Source organism: Apium graveolens, chromosome 5 (genome assembly GCF_009905375.1).
Source record: "Apium graveolens cultivar Ventura chromosome 5, ASM990537v1, whole genome shotgun sequence".
Taxonomy (NCBI): domain Eukaryota; kingdom Viridiplantae; phylum Streptophyta; class Magnoliopsida; order Apiales; family Apiaceae; genus Apium; species Apium graveolens.
In genome coordinates, this window is record NC_133651.1 from 1,544,963 (window position 1) to 1,564,884 (window position 19,922).

The window sequence follows — 19,922 nt, forward strand, 5'->3', positions numbered from 1 at the left end:
GTTTAATTGATTTGGTGGTTGTACGATTTTTAATGTGTAATCGCATCAATTTGTGTTTTTGATTTCGGTGTAATCAGTTACTGAATGATATTACATTTTTCTGTTTTCTCAAAATGCATTCTCTTTTTTTACCAAATCTATATGCAAATGCTTTGCTTGTACATGAGGGAGGGAGGAGAGATGAAACAACGAAAGAGGGGAGAGAGAGAGATGAAACAACGAAAGAGAAGATAGAGGGAGAGAGAGAGAGAGATGAAACAACGAAAGAGAAGATAGAGGTAGAGAGAGAGAGAGAGAGAGATGAAACAACGAAAGAGAAGATAGAGAGAGAGAGAGAGATGCTTTGGAAGAGAGTGAGAGAGAGAGATATGCTTTGGAAGAGAGTGAGAGAGAGAACAACGAAAGAGACGATAGAGAGAGAGTAGCAGAAAAGGATATGCTATTTTACATTCTCTGCACCGACAGAGTGTAATACAAGGTTTAGTCTTCCATCAATTTTGCGGACCATGCTTATTCAGTATCTAATTTTATAGTATGATTCGGCTGCAGGTCAGCTAAAAACCAAATCAAGCTCAAAGATACACAGAAAACGTCAACAATGTTAAGACGAAAAATAGAAAAATGGTTTAGCGGTATCTCCCTAGCTCCCAATGTCGAGGGTTCAGACCAGCGTATCAAATTGACACATAACTAGTAAAGATGAGGTGGTAGCCGAGGCTCGGGAACTGCAACCAGGGGGTATTTCCGAGTCGTACCAAGTCCGTAAACTTCATCCATACCCAGTTCTTCATTCTTCATATTATCAGGTAACTTCCAGTTAAATCCATGTAATAAATTTCCTATTATAGAAGTAACAACTTTTAGTCCAAGAACATAACCAGGGCACATTCTCCTTCCTGACCCAAATGGCAGCAGTTCAAAATGCTGCCCTTTGACGTCGATTTTCTTGCTTAAAAATCGATCAGGCCAGAACTTTTCTGCATCGTCCCACAGTGTCTCGTCCCTACCAATACCCCATACGTTTATAAAGACTGTAGTTCCTTTATCGATATCGTATCCTGCTACTTTACAATCTTCAAGTGCAAAATGTGGTGCCAGAAGTGGAACCAGAGGATGTAATCTCATTGTCTCCTTAACTATAGCCTCTAAATATGGAAGCTGTGGGAGATCGCTCTCCTGCAGCCATCTGTCTGTCCCGATCACTTTGTCAATCTCGTCTATCGCCTTCTTGATGGTGTCTGGTAGTTTTATTAGCTCTGACATAGCCCATTCAATTGTCAGGGCTGAAGTGTCTGTTGCCCCGGTTAATAAGTCCTGATCGCAGTTCATAAGTTAGAGAAAACCACAAGGATAAACAGAATGTAGATGAAACAAAAATCAAGCATACCTGTGTAAGCCCCTTGATTTGATCAGGATTTAGCTTAACTTCATGAGATGAGTCTTGATCATCGGCTAACTGCAACAAGAAGTCCACAAAATCACGTGCCACAAATTTATCGTCTTCTGTATCTCTTCTTGCTCTGTGTTCATCAAGAACATGATCATATAACCTATCGAATTTCTTGCTCAGTGCCTTCATTCTCTTAACATAGCCCTGCAAGTCAAGGAAGTTAATCCAAGGTATCCAGTCTCCGAGATTAATCACACCAGTTATCGAGTCATACTCTTCTAACATTTCTCGAAATTCTTTAACAGTGACAATCCCATTCTCACTGCCCTCTGCACTAAAGAATTTCTTACCAAGAGCTATTCTACTTATACTACAAAGAGTAGTTTGTAAAAGTTGATGTCTCAGCAAGACTTTCTCCCCGGACGATGCATATAACCTTGCAATCAAGGCTTTCATTTCTTCAACACGAATATACTGAAACGAATCTAAACGCTTGGAATTGAAAATCTGAGTTAGGTAAATTTTGCGGGCTTGTTGAAAGTGAGTTCCATATGGAGCCCAAAGCATGTTATTGTTGTTGTAGGTGGTGTACTTGCCAGCTGCTGTAGCTGGTCTTGATGCAAAAATATGATCATATGTTTTCAAGAATTGTTTTGCCATTTCAGCTGACGAGGCAACAACAACTGGACGCGACCCAAATTTGAGATGCATCAGGTGACCATACTTCTGGGACAATCTCTTGAAGGATTGGTGCGGAAGAGGACCAATCAGGTTTAGATTGCCAATGATAGGCCATGGATTTGGACCTGGTGGTAGTTTTCTGATTTTTCTAAGAGAACTAAAGAGTTTTGAACAAATGACTAATGTAACGAGCAATACTATGACTAAAACAAATGCAGGAGGAGAATCCATATATATCCCTATGTGAATTTGATCATGGCTGGATCCGAGACTACTTATAGAACATTCAGCCAAGTACAATGCTGCTATGTTCAACTGCGAGTTGCTCAAGTTGATAGATGAAACTCAACAAAGTGAGTACCTAATTTTTATTGCAAGAATATATCTAGTTATTGTAGTTTCTTTTGGCTATCTGCTCACCATTTTAGTACATAGCCCTATCCAAACCGACCAAAAGAAGGTGTTCTAATCATATTTTGGACTGCAAGTTAAATTCTGGTAATCCTGAGACTTCATACCTAACCGTATCTTATAGCGGATGTAAGATCATAATTAGGCATGGCGCTTAGTCATTTGAGCTGGAGTTTAACCTTTTTGAACAAGATTATACTCTGATATGGAAAAGCAATACAAACACAAAATTTTAATGGTTTCTCTCTATAAGGTGCATGGTGCTAATTTAGGTACCAACTTTGAGCCATCTAACTATCAAGTATTGTGTCTCTTGACCAACTAATTGTTGGCCAGATTGCATTTCTGCATACTCCATCTGGTTTTGAGTACAAGTTATTTATTTTTTCAGACATTTCGAAATGTTTGAGCATTATGTAGAAACTGCAGAGAAAGCATATGGCTTATGAAACAAGTAATTTAAAATTTTTTGTTGTTATTACTATACATTGTAGTATAGTTCACAGTACAAAAACTAAAGAAAACATCAGGAGAAAGAGTATCAGATTGACATCTGAGTGGTGATTAGTAAAGAAGTGGCACATAGTTCATTCTTCATATTATCAGACAACTTCCCTTGCCACAAAATTATCATTTTCTAGATCTATCCTGGCCCTATTCTCTTCAAGAACATGATCATAAAACCTATCAAATTTCTTTCAAAAAGCCTTTATCTCTTAACATAACCTTGCAGATCAAGGAAGTTAATCCAAGGTATCCAATCTCCGATATTAATCACACTAGTGACAGAGTCATGTCTAGGTTATAACCTAAACGTATGCTGTAGTCTGCATCCTCGAGACCAATAAAAATTTTCTCTTCTGCCTATTTGTGTTCTTTCTTACGTTTATTATAATCTTTCTTGCTTCCGTTACAACACATACTCTTCTAACATTTCTTGAATTCTTTAACCGTCACAATTTCTTTCTCACTCCCGTCAGAACTGAAGAATTTTTTACCAGGAGCTATTCTACTTATAAAGGTAAGAGTATTCTGTAAAAGTTGATGTCTCAGCAAGACTTTCTTTCCAGATGATGCACATTACCGTGATTAAGCTTCCTGTTTCTTGAACGCGTGAGTATTGAAATGCATCTAAACGCTTAGAATTTTAATTCTGAGTCATGTAAGACGATGACAAATCAATGTAGTAACATCCAAAGCACAACAAAGTTCAATTTAAATCCTACAGGTGGAACAAGAAAATAAAATTTTGACTTGAAACACTAACTAAAACAAATTTCTACTTTACATGTCCTAACAACTTTTTCATTTTTGTATTTTCAACTCTTTGTCGGATACAAGAGCTTCATCTTAAGCAGGTTATAATAGAATGTGACTCCAGTCTTGTGGTTCATGCTCTGCAACAGAAATCTGAGTATTACCTGGAAGTTAGCAATATGCTGGCAGCTTGTAATGGAGTTATGCAGCATCGTAACGACATTGTTATCTGACACGTTAAAAAGCACGCAAATAGGGTTGCACATCTCTTAGCTAGAATCCCCCGTTTTTTTAAAAAGAAGTAATAAAATATTACTTTATAAATACAAAAAAGATTACTTTTGGTATAAGAATGGATATTTGGTGCAAACGGGTTCAAGATATTTGTAAACATAGTATAATTTTTACACTATTATAGTCTAAAAATCACACCAAAATAGTATAATGAGTCGGAAATGTTCTTCACGATTGCTTGATGTTTATAATCATACCCCTAGACTTATATGACCCGAAGAAAGGAACCTGTTTTCTAAATAACCTGCTAACGAGAAACCTCTAGATATATATACCCGTGGAAGAATCCTTAGTAAGGGACATAGGGAATACGTGTCCTCCATAAAATCAAATTTTACCTTTTTTCACTATTTAAAATTTTGAAAATATGTGAAAGTGCCTCTCAAAATTAAAAAAATATAAAGGTGTTTTCACAATATTTGATCAGTATTTCCCTAAACGAAAATTTCTAGATCCGCTCGTGCATGTTTCCGTCCATGAACTTGCGGTCGACCTAGTTGACCTAATTAGATTAAATTCGGATCCCACGTCAAGCCTCGTTGCAAAAATAGAATAAACTATACGAGTATAGTGTTTGTTGTAACGAGATGATCAAAGCCCCAAGTTTCTGGGCTTCACGTGCACAGAATATGTAATCAAAACCCTGAATCGAATAAATACTGATTCCCAGATATGCCGCAATTTCATTTGATTTGGTCCTTTCTTATTTTGCGATCCGGAGTTAACAAAACAGAGGCCAGTTCATGAAGATACTCAGATCATATATCCTACAACTGTACTACTTTTCCGTCACGTTTTGATGAGCAATGCTACGTACCCCGAAATGTATCATAGTTTTTTATTCGTGAGACTCAAATACTGACCCATAGTATAATGACACGTCATCATTTGGGAACTGTTTTGTAAACGGTTTCGGACACTCTAGAGTTTCTCCGTCTTTATATGTTTTGTTTCGGAAACATTTTCTCAGTTTTTTTTATTGTATTAGAAAATGTTAAAGGTTCCGGATGGGATGCGATCGATCTAGCATTTAACATGAGATATTTTAAGATATTTTGCAAGAAAGAACTAAATAAAACAATGTAAAAATGTGTAACATGTCGATTTCCTTGTGAACTTTTGAAATGAAGTTATCAGTTCATCGTTTATTTTTTAAAATTCGAATCGCAGTGATACCAATTCCTGAGTTTCAGGATCAATTGCAAATATTCTAACTCACTTTTCCAAAATCTAGCTTTCAATGTACTCCCTCCCTCCCTAAAAACGTTTCCTATTTGTGTTGAACACGTTTGCCAATATACACTTTTGATTGTTAATATTTTTAAATTCGTATTAGTATTAAATATAAAAATTTCACTGTCTTAAAGTACTGATAAATACGAATCCAACGAGATCACTCATGACTATGTTTGATATTATAGATCAGACGTAAATTAATAGTCAATCGCTTACCGTGAACAGTACCAAAAGTCAATATAGCAAAAACAAAATGGGACGGAGGGAGTATAAAATAACAATACAGCTTTTCCCTATCCTTGGCTGTGAAAAAGTGTTCCACGGTAACGGAAAACTTGGTATCGGAAAACTTTATAGCGGACAGATGACGTGACCTCTGCATTCACAAAAAATTTCAGTATTGAACTTATCAACGAAAAGTTATAGCCGATATATGGTTATAAGGACGAGGATCCTCAAGCCACCACGGTTGTCCTAATTGGTTTATGGTGTGACTTTAGGGACTTATCATCCTAAGGTCACAAGTTCAAATCCCCCGGGAGACGCGGAAATAAGTGGATTGTCATGCTCGGTGGGTACAAGAGTGTCAGCAGTCCTCCGGACTAATTGAGGTACGTGAAAGCTAACCCGGACACCGGATTAACAAAAAAAAGGCCGAGGACCCTCGCCAATAAAGAAAAATCAACATAGGTAACATGCATACAAAATTTATCTTAGGTAGAACCAAAATTCGAGTACTAAACCTGCAGGATATTAACAAAATCTTTAATAATGTTTGTAAATAAATGCCGAAAATCAGTGTCTTTACTGCCTTACTAGTTACTGGCCCTGTGGCTAGTTTCTGTGGATGTGATCATGTGAATTTGGCAGAGAAGAACAGACAGACAGCCCCGAGTGTGATAATAATACAAGCCAAAAATACCCACATCATAGTGTCTATTCAGTTGGTGCACATGCCCCTCCCCTGTATTAATTATTTTCGCCGACCACAAACAACTAAAGAGCAACATTTTAACCCAGGAAGAGTAAACAAGACTATCACTGTTAATGCCAACGATGTAGAATGCAGTACTCAGCATGATAATATCTTTTTCTATGATTTTTTTTCTAATTGATTACACACGCACAAGCCGGAAGTCGAACTTCTGATCTCCCGCAAGTGGTACAAGAACTCAACCACCGCACCACTTTGTTGGCTACTCCATCCGTCCCCATTTATCTGTCTTCAGATTGACTCAACTTTGATCGTAAATAAAAATTCATTATTTCATTATTTTGAAAATTTGAAAACCACATATTCAAGTAGATTAAATGTTCTTTCTAATGATATAATTTTTATAATATTTTCAATTATATATTAATGAAATTTTTGGTCAAAGTTGAGTCAATTTGACTGCAAAAAATTAAACATGACAGATAAATTGAGACGGAATAATTTCTTTTTTATGATTTTATTGTATCCTCAATTAACACCGAAAATCCTACTACTTCAATTAACACTATATCGACAGTTCAATTACTTGCACAATTTTCTTTTTCCAAAAGAACTTATGCAACAAGACCACCAGAACATACAAGACCATTAGACAGTTTTACATATCAAAATTTGCCGTTACAAGATAATAATTCATAGGGTTTACCGTATGCGCACCCGAAGGGTAGCAGATAAAAAAAAATCGCAAACAAGAGGGCGCATATCAAGAAGGAAGAAGAAGACATAGATTCTACTTTGATCCTGAGAGTTTGCCACAATGCTATATTAACCTTTGCTATATTAAAAAATATGTAAAATTTGAAAAAACATCGAATATAGCCATGTGGTTAGATATTCACATCAGTTTCTTTAGTAAATGAGACATGATTCAAGGTACACAAAAATAAAAGCAGGATATAAAAGTGAATGCATCATTGATTAATCAAAAACCTCAGCTGCATGCAAGCACATGGGTTGCCCAGGATCAGATCTAAAGGAGAGCTGATATCAATGGTATGATTGATGTTCATATAAAAGAAGAGCTCTTCTCTTGACCCACTCTTTGACCCTACTCATCCACCATATCTCTTGTTTTGTTCTTGCCCAAATCTTTGTTCATGCACTTCAAGCTTTGTGCTTGATTTTTGAAGAATGGTAAAGCTTATCATCAAGAAAGTTGTACATTCATTCCTTAGTAGATAAATCTAAGAACCGTGTGGATCATGTGATTTCAGCCCGGTTAACACGAACGAGAATGAGTTTCTAGTATATGTTTCTATTAAACTATCATTCTCATTTTCGTTAACAGGTTAAAATTCCATTATCCAAATCGACACTAAGTGTTCTAGATTTCATAATTTATATATCATAATGGATTTCAACCTCAAATTATATTATTGTGCAGTCGTGATCGGGAGATGGTCTAATAAAGGATATGGGGGGACACGTGTCTCCCAACAAATCAAATTTTATGTTTTTCAACCATTATTTTTTTTGAAAATATATATAAGTGCTCCCTCAAAATGCGAAAATATAAAAGGGTATTATCCTCAAAATACAAAAATATAAATGGATATTCTCAAAATTTGGTCGATATCCCCTAAACTAAAATTCCTAAACCTGCTCTCGCTGAATTTATATATCATAATTGAATTTCAACCTCAAATTCTATTATTGTGCAGCCGTGATCGGGGAAAGATCTAGTAAGGACATCGGGGGCACGTGTACCCCAACAAATCAAACTTTACATTTTTCAACCATCAATTTTTTTGAAAATATATATAAGTGCCCCTCAAAATGCGAAAATATAAAAGGATATTCTCAAAATTTGGTCGATATTCCCTAAACTAAAATTCCTGAATCTGCTCTGGTTGTGACATTGATGCACATGATTTCGAAACTGAATTCGAAACAGAACCACATTTATGCTAAATAATGCAGGGACTATCTAATTATGGAATTAGAAAATAATTAAGCATTATATTATATAATCAGAACATGTCAGGGCTCAGGGATAAGCCTTCCCTGGAAGATGGAGACAAAAACATAATTATAAATAAAAAACCATGCGCTACATCCCAAAATTAACAATACCATAAAAGGGCAAACTCGTAACTTCGACGTTTCTTCATAATCTGGTGATTAGTTGTCCTAATCTTCTTGCATAATCAAGAACATGGTAATGGTGGAGATAATGACATGAACTAGGAGGAGCAAGAGAATGACAGTTTAGCCCTTAGCAGACAATGAAAGTGCCTTAGTTAAGTGAAGCATGTGGCTTTGAATGGCTTTGTCGTTAACCTCCACCAGACCAAACCGATACTCAGTGGAGTCACATTTGTTACAAATCACATTTTAAATAACTTAATCTCGTCATTATACTAATGTTGCTTGCAGTTAGCACTTGCAGCAAGGAATAATTTCACGTCTTCCGATAAAATTCTGAGCTGTTCTGGCCCGTCAGTGTTGGAATGGAGATTTGTTATCCTGTGTATTGTGTATTAATATAAAGAGAAATGTTAGAGTCCCCAAAACGTTCCTGAAATCATGCATAAATCCTCGTGTAGTCGTGTGTTGTAGTGTTAGTGGTTGTTTTTTCGTTGACGAATGAAATAACTCCACGCGTTATTTGGAAACATTTCCTTTTGACTAGTAATGATAAGGCTTATATGTCATACTTGAGTATATGCTCTGACAAATCGGGGAGGTGAGCGAGAATTGAATTCAAAATCGTAGTGTTACTGGGTTTTTTTCGTTGACGAATGAAATAACTCCACGTGTTATTTGGAAACATTTTCTTTTGACTAATAACTAATAAGGATTATATGTCATACTTGAGTATAAACTCTAACAAATCTGGAAGGTGAGCAAGAATCGAATTCAAAATCTGAGATGATAAGAGATAAATCCGACGATAAAAGATACTCCCTCCGTCTCACTCATTTATTTACATACTTTTTCCTCATTTTTGGCACGCATTTTAAGATACTATAAAATATAGTTCTATAATTTTTAAATTTTTTTTTGTATAAAAATTTAAACATTATATTTTTATTTAAAAGAAAAAATTATTTAGGGAACCATATCGTACGGGAGCCTTAAAATGTGTGCTGATCCCCGTCCGCTAATATAAATAACCTGGAGGGACGGAGAGAGTAAATCCTTAACTACTTGAGTTATCTCGTCGCGCTCAATTTGTAAACATTTTCAGGATACATAGTGTTGCTCAATAGTAAATTCCAAATTTGTATCTTCACAATGAAATTATAACTTTTAAAGTGGTAACTATTATGAAAAAAGATTGATTGAGATACAGTCGCATGGGCTTGTTGGACCCCAGTGGGAAAGTTCCAATCTAGTGGCAATGCATGTAAATAACACAAGAATCAAAGGGCTTTTTAAGAAGCTGTAGTATATAAAAGCTATCCCCTGTGATTTTTCATATCCAAGATCATTGTATCTCTCAGTCTTATACATTTTGTATATATATTATTGGTGTTGATGATCACAAGAAGTAAAGCTAGGACAATGCAAAGAATGAAGCAAATGTTGCTGCTTGTGTTGGTTGTACTTTGTGCTTCAGCTAAACCTCTTTCTGCTCTTTCACTTATTGATGGTACTTAACTACTTCTCTACAACATTTATTGTTTATCAAGATTATTCATCATTTAACATGCCTGCTAGTTATAGCTTCTTCCATGTTTCTTTGCTTCATTAAAATGCAAGTACTGGTATACTGGTATACAGGGGCGTAGGGGGACACCGGGCAAATTTTGAGAATACCCTTTTATATTTTCGAATTTTGAGGCGAAACTTTCATATATTTTCGGAAAAATAATCGTGAAAAAATGTTAAATTTAATTTTATGGGGGACACCCCGGTGCCCCTTACTAGATCCTCCATGCTGGTATAGATTATCTGTTTGGGGTTTGGAGATGAATGTTGATTAGCTGCATGTATTGAGTAATATAATTATCATTCTTGAAATAAACTGCTAATTGAAAGCGGTCAGGATCAAGGAGTGGCCTTGGTTATAGGCTGACTAGACCGGACCTGCGCCTAGATCCCCCGACACTTATGAGTCCTGACATTCTAAACTACTTTGTTTATAAATACTCCCTCCATCCCAAATTATTTGTCTCATTTGACTTTTGCACGTAATTTAAGGTGCCTTGACCGCTGTTTTCGTTAATTATTTTTCAGATTTTCTCTTTGTGAAAAAAATTTTGATATTTAAATTTTTATTCACAAAAAGAAAATTTTAAAAATAATCAAAGAAGGTATAGAGTCGAGTTACCTTAAAATACGCGTAAAAATCAAAGAGGACAACTAATTTGGGATGAAAGAAGTATTTTATTTATGCAACGTATATGTATGTTAGGGTCCTGAAATTTGATTTCAACTTAGGCCCCGTAAATTTCAGGGTCGGCCCTGGCTTGGTACTACATGTATCAGGTTGGCGATGTCACAGATAAGTATTCTGAATTCGAGTTCACGGTCATGGTCATTGCCTTCAAGTTGTTAAGTTGTTATTCTAATGTGAATGTTTGAAGTGTATATTGATGCAAGTCATTGATCAAAATGCAGGATTGTTGCCCAATGGCAACTTTGAATTCGGGCCAAAACCGCAGCAATTGAAAGGCACCAAAGTGATAGGTCCTAATGCCATACCAAACTGGGAAATTTCAGGATATGTTGAGTACATTAAGTCAGGTCAAAAACAAGGAGACATGTTGTTGGTGGTGCCTGAAGGAGCCTTCGCGGTTCGTTTAGGAGATGAAGCTTCAATTAAAACCAAAGTTAAGGTTGTCAACGGAATGTTCTATGCTCTTACATTTAGTGCAGCCAGAACTTGTGCACAAGAAGAGAAACTAAATGTTTCAGTGTCTCCGAAAACTGAGGAAAAAGACTGGGGTATGCTACCAATGCAGACTATGTATAGTAGTGATGGTTGGGATTCGTATTCTTGGGGATTCTTGGCAGAGTCTAATCAAATTGAGATTACCATCCATAATCCAGGCATGGAGAAAGACCCTGCTTGCGGTCCACTTATTGATTCTGTCGCTTTGAAGGCTCTGACTTCTCCTAAAAGAACTAGAGGTTCGGTCCATTCATTCATTGATTACTTACTGTTAGAATATTAATATAAGATCCTGGAAAGGACCTTCCTTTAACACGTTGAGATTTTAGACGGACTGGTTACTTAATACACCTTTAAAACAGTCATATTGATCGTTTGTTCTATATTTTGCAGCTAACATGTTGAAGAATGGAAATTTTGAAGAGGGTCCATACATATTTCCCAACACCTCATGGGGTGCACTGATCCCTCCAAACATCGAGGATGATCATTCCCCATTACCCGGATGGATGGTTGAGTCCCTCAAGGCTGTAAAGTACATTGATGTCGCGCATTTTGCAGTACCCGAGGGCAAAAGAGCTGTTGAACTTGTAGCTGGAAAAGAAAGTGCATTGGCACAAGTGGTCAAGACCACGCCAGGAAAGGTCTATGATCTCACATTCTCCGTCGGGGATGCCAAGAACTCTTGTGAAGATTCCATGATAATCGAGGCATTTGCTGGGAAATCCACACTGCAGGTTCCTTATCAGTCCACAGGTAAAGGTGGATTCAAGAAAGCAAAGCTTCGGTTCAAGGCGGTGTCTGCAAGGACAAGAGTTAGATTTCTGAGCACATACTATCACATGAAGAGTGACCATTCTGGTTCTCTCTGTGGTCCAGTGATCGATGATGTTAAATTGCTTAGCGTTCGTTACCCTGGACGAGCATGAACGATTATTCGATGAAGAAGATATCGTCGTTTTGATGAGAAATTGAGGAATGAAGATCACATTGCAGAGCTTGTGATGCTGCGTATATGATGACTGATGAGCATATTATCAAATATTTTCGTATTATTAATTAAGATGGTGTGTTTCTATCATTGTAACAGAAAGTGCAGGGAAGAAAAGGCTGTTGTATCATAGGATCACTTGTTTAAATGGTTTATAAACTATATTAATAATAACTTATACGATGTATTAAACTAAATTTTCTAAACTTTATTCACTTGCTATCTTTTGAACGTTATAATCACCTTTATCTCTTTGTTTTGGTGCCTTTGCATACTTCAATTATGGCTATTAAATGTATACTATTACATAAAGTTGCGTTAAAATGTGTGCCGGCTCCCGGTACCCGGTATATACTTCCCGGGGCAGAGGGAGTATGTTTGTTACATAATAATATACTACCACCAGCTAGCAAATCAATTTGCTGCACTTATACATTGCAAGGATTTATTTCTTTCCTTATCATCATTTAGAATCTTTTCACCCCCTCAAGCTTGGTGTTCTGGGAATGCATACGCCAAGCTTGTAACAGAAAGAGCTAAGAGCATTGCAATTCTTGTTGGCTATAATGGTTGGTTAGATAATTAAAATATGAGTAAATTACAGAGGGGTGGTCGCATTTTATATCGATTTTCAAAATAGCAATCAAAATTTCAAATTCTCAAAACGGTGGCCAATTTTTTCTTCTACCTTTCAAAGAAATGGTTGTCGTCAACTCTCGATAAATCTTCACTCTTAAATAATATATTTAAAGCGTAGATTACAAAATGGTGGTTGTTCTATACACTTGTTTTCAAAACAGTGGTTAAACTTTTATAAATTGTTGAAATTTTTTTTCGCCTTTTAAAAGAATGGTTTTGTCAAATTGTTGTCCAGACTCACACCTTTTTTGTCACTAAAAACATATGACATAGCTAAACAAATAGATATAGTCACAACTCAAATAATCATCAGTTTTTTCACTTCTTCTAATTCAATCAAGTGCCCGACTTCCATATTTTTTCAACCTCCTTACGCAAGAACACGAATAAAAAATTTATCAAAATATAGAGAAGAGTAATCACCCATTTAAAAACTTATAACCAAAGTGATAGTGATTTGTTAATCGACACGTAGTATTAACATCAATCTAAGAGAACTTTTTAAACTCTTCTGATACCGATAATATGTCATTATTTGAAAATTTAAAGTGTAGTCAGTGTTTCGAAAATAAGTGTAAAGTGCGACCGCCATTATGTAATTTATGCTTTAAATATATTTGTTAACGGCGAAAATTTAACGGGAGTTGACGACAACCATTTTTTTAAAGGTGAAAAGAAAAGTTGGTCATTGTTCTGAGGATTTGAAATATTGGCCACTATTTTGAAAATAGGTATAAAGTACGACCAACACTTTGTAATTTACTTTTAAAATACTGATTATCTAAAATTTTACTGAACATGTAAGATATTGTACTTCAACGGAGTTGGTTATAATGGTTGACTATATTTTAAAAATAGTATGTATTCATTATTTTTGTTTGTTATAAATATAATGTTTTATTGTAACATGGTAATCAAATGATTTGGCATATTGCTACAGGGTCTTTAAAGATTCAACAAATATAGTCAACATCACTTAGTTATCTAAAATTAGCTAAAGGTTTTGCACCATTGGAGGACATGTTATTTTTAGATAATCTCTGTAATTATAATTATGGTAGGCCACGTGAATTTTTTAGCTAGGGGGTTGGACCATTGGAGATGCTCTAAAAGTGGTTATAGTCGGCTCGGTTCGGTTACAAAACCGACAAATATAAAAATAAAAAGTAATATCCAAACGAGATAAATTGATATGTGGACTAATACTTCTGGTATGCCAACTTTTAATGATTCCATGCAAAACTGAATCGTGCTAATTCTTTTATACTGATCAATAGATGTAATTAATAGTAATTAATAGAATAGACAAAGTAAAAAATATATTAGAAATAATGATTAAGATTAATGAAAATAATGCTCAAAAAATGTTTTATTTATTTGAAAATCCTGGCAAGATGATGTTGATGTTAAAAAGAGGAGGATGGAAAAGGGTGATGCTTTCTTAGGAAGGAAAAGTATGTTAGACTCAGTTAGCTTGTTGGGCTTGCTAAACAGTCCTAACTCCACATTAGTTTGATATTTTATGTTTTGGGCCGAGCCCGCACGGATTTGTTTTTGGTTCACTTCCAAAAAAACATCATACTAATGGAGTTATCTGACTGCTTATATTAGAGCAATTTGACCCTCCACAAACGATGTGGGATAACTCCTAACAATCTCCCCCTTCATACATCGAGCTTGACACATGTCGTTTATGCCTTCTTCAGTGCTATCTTGCTCCCCTTGACCCATACTAGAAGTCCATCTAGCTATCTGCCCCCCAATGCCCATACTGGAAAGTCCGTTTGTCTCCTCCTTAAGCCCATCCCGGGGCAGCCCGTTTGCCGCTTCCTAGGTCCATCTGAAAGCTCACCTGAGTTTTTTTTGGATCGTTACAACCTGACTTTGATACCACTTGTTCGGTTTGCTAAGCAGACCTAACTCCACATTAATATGATATTTTCCGCTTTGGGCTGATATATATATGTGTGTATGTATATATATGTGTGTGTGTGTATATATATATATATCTTACAAATTACAGACCGTTTGAAGTGTAATAATATAGTTATATTTTTTTTAAAATTCATATATTGTAAATAAATGATATATGATTATGTAGTATTTATTTATTAATTAGTATTTATTTATAATTAGTTTTTTTCTCATACAACTTTACTTTTAAGGAGTTTTAATGATATCTTTTTGTTGGTTATTTTTTCAAACACTAAAAACTATTTTTTTTAAATGTCTAAGAGTACTTGCTTGTGGACGGTGTTGTAAAAATCGGAAATTAGGGAATATCGGTCGAGTTATCGATTTGGGATTAATTGAAAATCGGAGATTAATCGGAGTAAAAATTAGATGTATTATAATGTTAAATTATATTTTATGAGTATATTAGTTATTTATTAACAATATATTTATTATATCATAATTTTTATAACTATTCATATTTAAATTAATATATTATTTTAATTTTAATAAATAATTATATATACTCGGATAAAGGAAAATTCGTAGAGTTTAATCGGATTTCAAAAATCGAACCGATCTAATACTTTGCAGAGGATTAATCGACTAAATCGGGTATTTTTAGAACACTGCTTGCAGGTGATATACTTTATGAATGACATGCTCTATTACTCCGAGTTATATTCTTGATTACTATCGATGGATTTTATTTTCGGTATAAAAAATAAATTAACTAATGGTAAAAAAAGTTTAAAAACAAGCGTGTGTGGTGGAAGGGCCTACACAGTTCGGTTTAGCTCGGTTTTTACGGAAAACTGTTACCGAATCGTGTATGTCGGTTCGATTCGGTTTCCAGCTATATATCGTAATTGTACCGTTCGGAACGGTTATTTTCAGTTCGGTTAACAGTTTATCGATTTCAGTTTTTATTTTTTTAAAAAAATAATTATTTAATATGATATTAAGAAAATTTACAGTTGTTATTTAATATAAATATAAGAAAAATAATTGTTTAGTATAATGTAACAAACAAGTAGTATTGTTAAATGAGGAAATTCGTATTGATGAATTAATAGAACACTAATATGAATTTAATGACTAGACAAATTTAAGATAAGCTATAATAAAAGAAAGACTTAATTGCAGAAAAATGGACAGAGTTATAATTTTTTTGCACAAAAATGACCGGCCTATGATAATAGGCGCCCGCATGACTCAACTTTAATTTTGTAAGCAGCTGATTGCGTTCTGTTACTTAACTCAAACGGGCGTTATCTTTTTAGGGGCAAAGTTGGAACATTTTGATCTTAACTATTAATTTGATATAATTTTTTTTGTTGCTAAATTAGATATATTTTAACAACAAAACAAATACAGGGGTTGACCCTTGCTCTAAGACAAGCCCAGAGACCACTATCTATAGTCAATCTACTCGAGTAGATTGAAGATAGAAAGAGAAAAAGGGGCCAAGCTAATCTAGACTAAACAAACTAGAGCTAAGCAATCTAGAAACTCTACGAACTGTGTATACAAACTAAGTTGAAGTTCAAATTCAGAGAAGTAAACCATGCTGATGTAGATACTCGAGCTTGCACATCCTAGACGATACCTTTGATAAGAGCAGCCGGTCCCAGTAGACCTTTATTGTGGACCCTTGAATTTCTCTCTCGCCAAATATGGTAAGCAAATGTTTGAAGGCAGAGCAAAGCTAGAGCCCTGTGACCTCTGAGAGTGATCTGTCCCCACGAGTGAATAAGTTGGACCCAGGTGTCACCATGGAGGCAAAGGTTCAGTTTTATAGCAAGTTGTTGCAACACAAAACTGCTGTAATAACATTGCTCAAAGAGGTAATCATGGGACTCACTAACGCCCACATACAAGACACAACTAGAATTTACTTTGAAACCAAAACGAGTGTAATCTATCAAATATAGGTAACCTCCCCAGACAAAGGAGCCATTCATGGTGTGCATACCTTGTGATTTGAAGCTTGTGCCAAACATGGGGAGGCCAAGATGCTACCCGACCTCTCATTCGAATGGAGTCCCAAATCTGCCATGTAGAAACTTTTTTAATGTTGATTTGATCCCAAAAATAACATCCTCTTTAGTGGAATCAACCTCAGGAAAATCAAATTGAGACAACCATTCAGTTAAACGGGGCTGAACATGACGAATTATACTGTTCAATGAGGGGAGCCTCCAAGTATTCTCATAAAGGATCCTTGATACAGGGTCCCCAATATCGAGTCCCACTCTAGTAGCGATAGAGTCCCGCTTATGAGAAGCCAAGGTGTGACCTTTCCCCCAGGGGTCTAACCAGAGCATAGTGGCATTACCATTCCCAATTTCGAACTCAAAATGTTGAATTGCATCTGGTCGAAATTGTAAAATTTTCCTCCAAATCCATGAACAATCAGTGGGGACCTCCATTGTCCAAAACGAATTAGTTTCCAAGTGTGTTGAATAGACCCAAAGATTAGAGGTCTTAGAAATGATTCTACAGAAATGTTTAAGCAGTTGAGCATGGTTCCACTGCTCAGTATTTTTTAGCCCCGAGCCTCCTTCCTCACGAGGTAAACACAACGAGTCCCAACCAACATTGGCTCCTCCAATTTTCCGATGGTCCCCTTTCCACATGAAACGAGTAAAGATGGATTGAATGTGCTTGTGAACACATCTAGGGAGCAAAAAATGGTTAGTCCAAAAACCTTGAATCGAGTAAATAACTACTTTTATAAGTTGAACTCGTCGAGCAAATGAGAGAAAATTGGAGGTCCAACTTTCAAGGCGAGCTATAATCTTATCAATGAGAGGGATGCAATCATTCACACAAAGCTGCGAAGAAATCAAAGGGACCCTTAGAAACTTGTCTGGTAAAGCACCACGGGGGACTGAAAAAGTGTTATCAAACCAAGAGATCACAGCCTCATTACAATTGCAAAAAAACACCGTACTTTTGTGGAGACTTGGTTGAAGACCACTGATTCTTGAGAAGGTACCAAGACACTCCATAATATAAGTAATCGAGTTAACATCCCCACGAGAGAAAAGCAAAACATCATCAGCAAAAAAACAAATGCGTAAGCTTTGAGTCTTTGCATTTCCAATGAAAATTAAATCCTACAGATGCATCCCTAGTAAGCTCGAGAGGATATTCATTCCAATAGTGAACAAATACGGGGACATAGGGTCCCCTTGACGAAGTCCCTTAGCACCGTGAAAAAAACCATGTAGGTCTCCATTGATTTTCACAGAGAAGCGTGTGGTGGTAATACAAGCTTCAGCCCATGAAATAAATTGAAGAGGGAAACACAATTTTCTATGAGCACATTTTGGGGTCCATGTCTTAGGAGCACACTTTGGGGTCCCTGTCTCTCGAAAATAACCTCGAAATAATTCTTGCGCCAAGAAAACATTATTTGAAATGCTCCTTCCCGGAATAATAGCAGATTGAGATTTTTCAATAATCGAAGGCATGATGAGTTTCATTCTATAAGCCATGATCTTTGCTATGTACTTATAACCAATAGAACATAACGAAATAGGCCTAAAATCCTTTATGTTTGTTGGAGTAACACTCATAGGAATTAAGGCTATAGAGGCAGTGTTAATAGTTGGATGCATAACACCCCTACTAAAGAACTGAATGACAGCATCACAGAAATCTTTACCTATAATGTCCCAAGTTACAATAAAGAACTCCATAGTAAATCCATCCGATCCCGGCACCTTATTTCTCTTCATTTTCCTTAATGTGTCCCAAACAACGGTGGGAGTAACTTTACTAATAAGACTCAATGCTTTAGTTGGAGTGAACAATTCAAGGGATCCGAGTTAATATTCGTAGCTACAGGAGAACATCCCAAAGAATTGGCAAAGAAATCCACTGCTACAGAAGCCACCTCTTTATGTCCAAAAATAACATTTCCTTTATCGTTCTCAACTGCAAGAATTTTATTTTTGTTCAAATTGGCCTTGGTTTGATTGAAGACAAATTTGTTGCTTCCATCCCCTAGTTTCAACCACTGGACTCGAGATTTTTGAAGCAGCAATGCTTCTTCCTCAAGTAAAGCCCCCTCAAGGCGTTTAGACGCCTCCAATTCTGCCTTTAGTATAACAGGGTCCAAGAAATTATCATTGAGACTTTGTTGAATTGTACTGAGATGCTCTCTAGCAGCCTTAAAATTATTGTGTAAGTTACCATGAGCTTTGTTAAGGGCCCTCAATTCTGTCTTGACCTCTTTCAGTTCTTGACAAATGATCGCCATAGGATCCCCATACCAAACAGTGCTCCACCCTTTACGAACTTCTTCGTGGAACCCCTCTAAGTCCTTCATGTAATCAAAGAATTGGAAAGGTTTTATAAGTTTCTCCAACTTCATGGGAACATGAAGAAGCAGTGGAGTATGATCCATAAGGCTTTTAGGTTTAACATGAACAAGAGTCTCAGGAAAAGCATGGAACCATAGACTGTTACCAAGCATTCTATCAAGTCTCCTGTGAATTAAATTGTTGCCTCACTTATTATTCCAAGTAAATAATGGCCCCATTGTTCGAATTTCACCAAGGCCAGTAGAAGTAATCACATTCTTGAAGACTTGCATATCAGTCGTCCAAGTCTCCCTTCCCCATAGCATTTCATCCATGCCAGTGATATAATTAAAATCACCATTCACACACCATGGTAAGTCCACTGTGGAAGCAATTGCTTGGATCTCATTCCAAATGGGGCTTATTAAAAGCATACACAAAAGTCACCAAAAAATGAACTTATTTTCAAACAAAAGTGACTGAAAAAGTTATTTGTTGAGCAGATTTTGATATGACTGAAACCATCCAAATATTAGGGTCCCACCCTATCCAAATACGTCTATTATCATGAAACTCATAATTAAACAGCCATGTCCAGTTCATATTAATACGTTTCGAAACACTCAAACTACTTTGGAGCTTAACTTTAGTCTCAACACAACACATCATAGATAATTGATTAGAAGAAAGAAAATTCATAACCTCTTTCTGATGAGGCTTTTTATTGAGGCCCCTGACATTCTAGGCGGCAAAATTTATTGAGATTTGTTGGTGGCTGTTTGAAGGCTAGCCAGCCTGACACTCTTCTTAGTTATAATTTTCTTGTTCTGTACATCATTCTTGAAAGGAGCCTTAAAGCCTGAGGATCGTGTTCCTTTTGCTGGATGTGCCAAAATCACCTTAACAGGGCTCTTACCCTTTCT

The 19,922-nt window shown here is 36.0% G+C and overlaps 2 protein-coding genes across 2 annotated transcripts; one reads left to right on the top strand and one right to left on the bottom strand.

The window, feature by feature from the left end:
• Positions 1-690: 690 nt before the first annotated feature.
• Positions 691-2,371, bottom strand: LOC141661893 (trimethyltridecatetraene synthase-like). Its single transcript, XM_074468912.1, has 2 exons — positions 1,388-2,371; positions 691-1,314 (listed from the first exon to the last, which is right to left on the bottom strand). Exons 1-2 carry the CDS (start codon positions 2,300-2,302, stop codon positions 691-693), a joined length of 1,539 nt encoding a protein of 512 aa, XP_074325013.1. The 5' UTR covers positions 2,303-2,371.
• Positions 2,372-9,680: 7,309 nt separating this feature from the next.
• Positions 9,681-12,291, top strand: LOC141661894 (BIIDXI-like protein At5g11420). Its single transcript, XM_074468913.1, has 3 exons — positions 9,681-9,858; positions 10,830-11,342; positions 11,497-12,291. The coding sequence occupies exons 1-3, from the start codon at positions 9,744-9,746 to the stop codon at positions 12,030-12,032; spliced, it is 1,164 nt and encodes a 387-aa protein (XP_074325014.1). The 5' UTR covers positions 9,681-9,743; the 3' UTR covers positions 12,033-12,291.
• The last annotated feature ends 7,631 nt before the right edge of the window (positions 12,292-19,922 follow it).